This window comes from Nematolebias whitei, chromosome 3 (genome assembly GCF_014905685.2).
Source record: "Nematolebias whitei isolate Nwh7 chromosome 3, NemWhi1, whole genome shotgun sequence".
Taxonomy (NCBI): domain Eukaryota; kingdom Metazoa; phylum Chordata; class Actinopteri; order Cyprinodontiformes; family Rivulidae; genus Nematolebias; species Nematolebias whitei.
Window position 1 is genome coordinate 43,893,125 of NC_056500.1, and position 1,842 is coordinate 43,894,966.

Genomic DNA, 1,842 nt, shown 5'->3' on the forward strand with positions numbered 1-1,842 from the left:
TCACAGATTGGTTTACTGATCTTAGGGCTTCCTCACCAGAATCTGTGTCCTTAAATGAAGGCATGGTTTTGTCTACTTTCATTACATTTGGTCAGCACTGTAATTATTACCTGATTTTTTCAGATAATAGACCAACATCACCTTTGTCAGTAACTTCAGATGAGCAGGAGTTAGACCTTTGTCTAAAAGATATGTTTGATGAAAACAGAGCATATTTACCACATTCACTTGCTTCTGGTTTTAAGGCCAAAATCTCAGGTGCAAGTATAACTCCATCAACAGTTGGAACTGCTGCCAAAACTCTTACATATGCTGATGTGGTGCGAGGTATGACTCGTGAAAAGCCAACTGAGCCTTTGTCGAGCTTGAGCTCAATTGCTGTGCAAGAACCATTGACTTCTTTGCAATTGGAAAAAATAAGTAGTTCTACCTTGATGGAAGACTGGCTATATGATGTAAGATCTTTATGTCCCGAGACATTGGATTCTGAAGGAGACCTTAGGCCCTTGTCTCCCGACTCACCTGTTTCTCAATTCATATGTTCTCATATTGATTACAGTGTGACAGTGTCAGGCAGCAGGTCAGTAACACCAGAATCCTCCCTATTAGATTGGGAAGACACTGGTTTTTATCTGGAATCTCTTGTTGATGATTACAGACCAGAGTCTCCACAGTCAGTTGTGTCAGACATTGAAATGGACAGGTTGCTTAGAGTCACGGCATTGTCCCCAGACTCATTATCCTCAGAATTGGAGTTTCCGCTACTCACAGATTGGTTTACTGATCTTAGGGCTTCCTCACCAGAATCTGTGGCCTTAACTGAAGGCATGGTTTTGTGTACTTTCATTACATTTGGTCAGCACTGTAATTATTACCTAAATTTTTCAGATAATAGACCAACATCACCTTTGTCAGTAACATCAGATGAGGAGCAGTTATACTTTTGTCTGAAAGACATGTTTGATGAAAACAGAGCAGATTCACCAGGTTCACTTCCTTCTGGTTTTAAGGCCACAATCTTATATGGAAGTTTAACTCCATCAACAGTTGGGACTGCTGCCAAAACTCTTACATATGCTGATGTGGTGCGAGGTATAACTCGTGAAAAACCAACAGAGCCTTTGTGTAGCTTGAGCTCAATTGTATTACAAGAACCCTTGTCTTCTTTGCAATTGGAAAACTTCAGTAGCTCTACCTTGATGGAAGATTGGCGATGTGATGTAAGACCTTTATCTCCTGAGACAATGGCTTCTGAAGGAGAACTTAGGCCCTTGTCTCCTGACACACCTGTTCCTCAGTTCATTTGTTTGCATACTGATTACATTGTGACAGTGTCTGGCAGCAGGTCAGTAACACCAGAATCCTCCCTATCAGATTGGGAAGACACAGGTTTTTATTTAGAATCTCTTGTTGATGATTACAGACCAGATTCTCCACAGTCAGTTGAGTCAGACATTGAAATGGACAGGTTGCTTAGCGTCACGGCATTGTCCCCAGACTCATTATCCTCAGAACTGGAGTTTCCGATGCTCACAGATTGGTTTACTGGTCTTAGGGCTTCCTCACCAGAATCTGTGGCCTTAACTGAAGGCATGGTTTTGTCCCCTTTCATTACATTTGGTCAGCACTGTAATTATTACCTAAATTATTCAGATAATAGACCAACATCACCTTTGTCAGTAACATCAGATGAGGAGGAGTTAGACCTTTGTCTGAAAGACATGTTTGATGAAAACAGAGCAGATGCACCAGATTCAGTTACTTTTGGTTTTGAGGCCAAAATATCAGGCGCAACTATTGCACCTTCAGCAGTTGGGACTGCTGCCAAAACTCTTACATATG

The 1,842-nt window shown here is 41.4% G+C and overlaps 2 protein-coding genes across 2 annotated transcripts in view; both read left to right on the forward strand.

Moving 5' to 3' along the window:
• ank2a (ankyrin 2a, neuronal) overlaps positions 1 to 1,842 on the forward strand; it is a 108,479-nt gene that overhangs the window by 84,665 nt on the left and 21,972 nt on the right. The window lies entirely within an intron of this gene.
• The window catches only part of LOC119430804, a gene marked incomplete at its 3' end in the record, with an annotated part of 1,651 nt that continues 913 nt past the window's right edge, over positions 1,105 to 1,842 (forward strand). Inside the window, 1 exon segment of the mRNA XM_037698282.1 lies at positions 1,105 to 1,837. Within this exon segment, the coding sequence (XP_037554210.1) occupies positions 1,200 to 1,837 (638 nt within the window).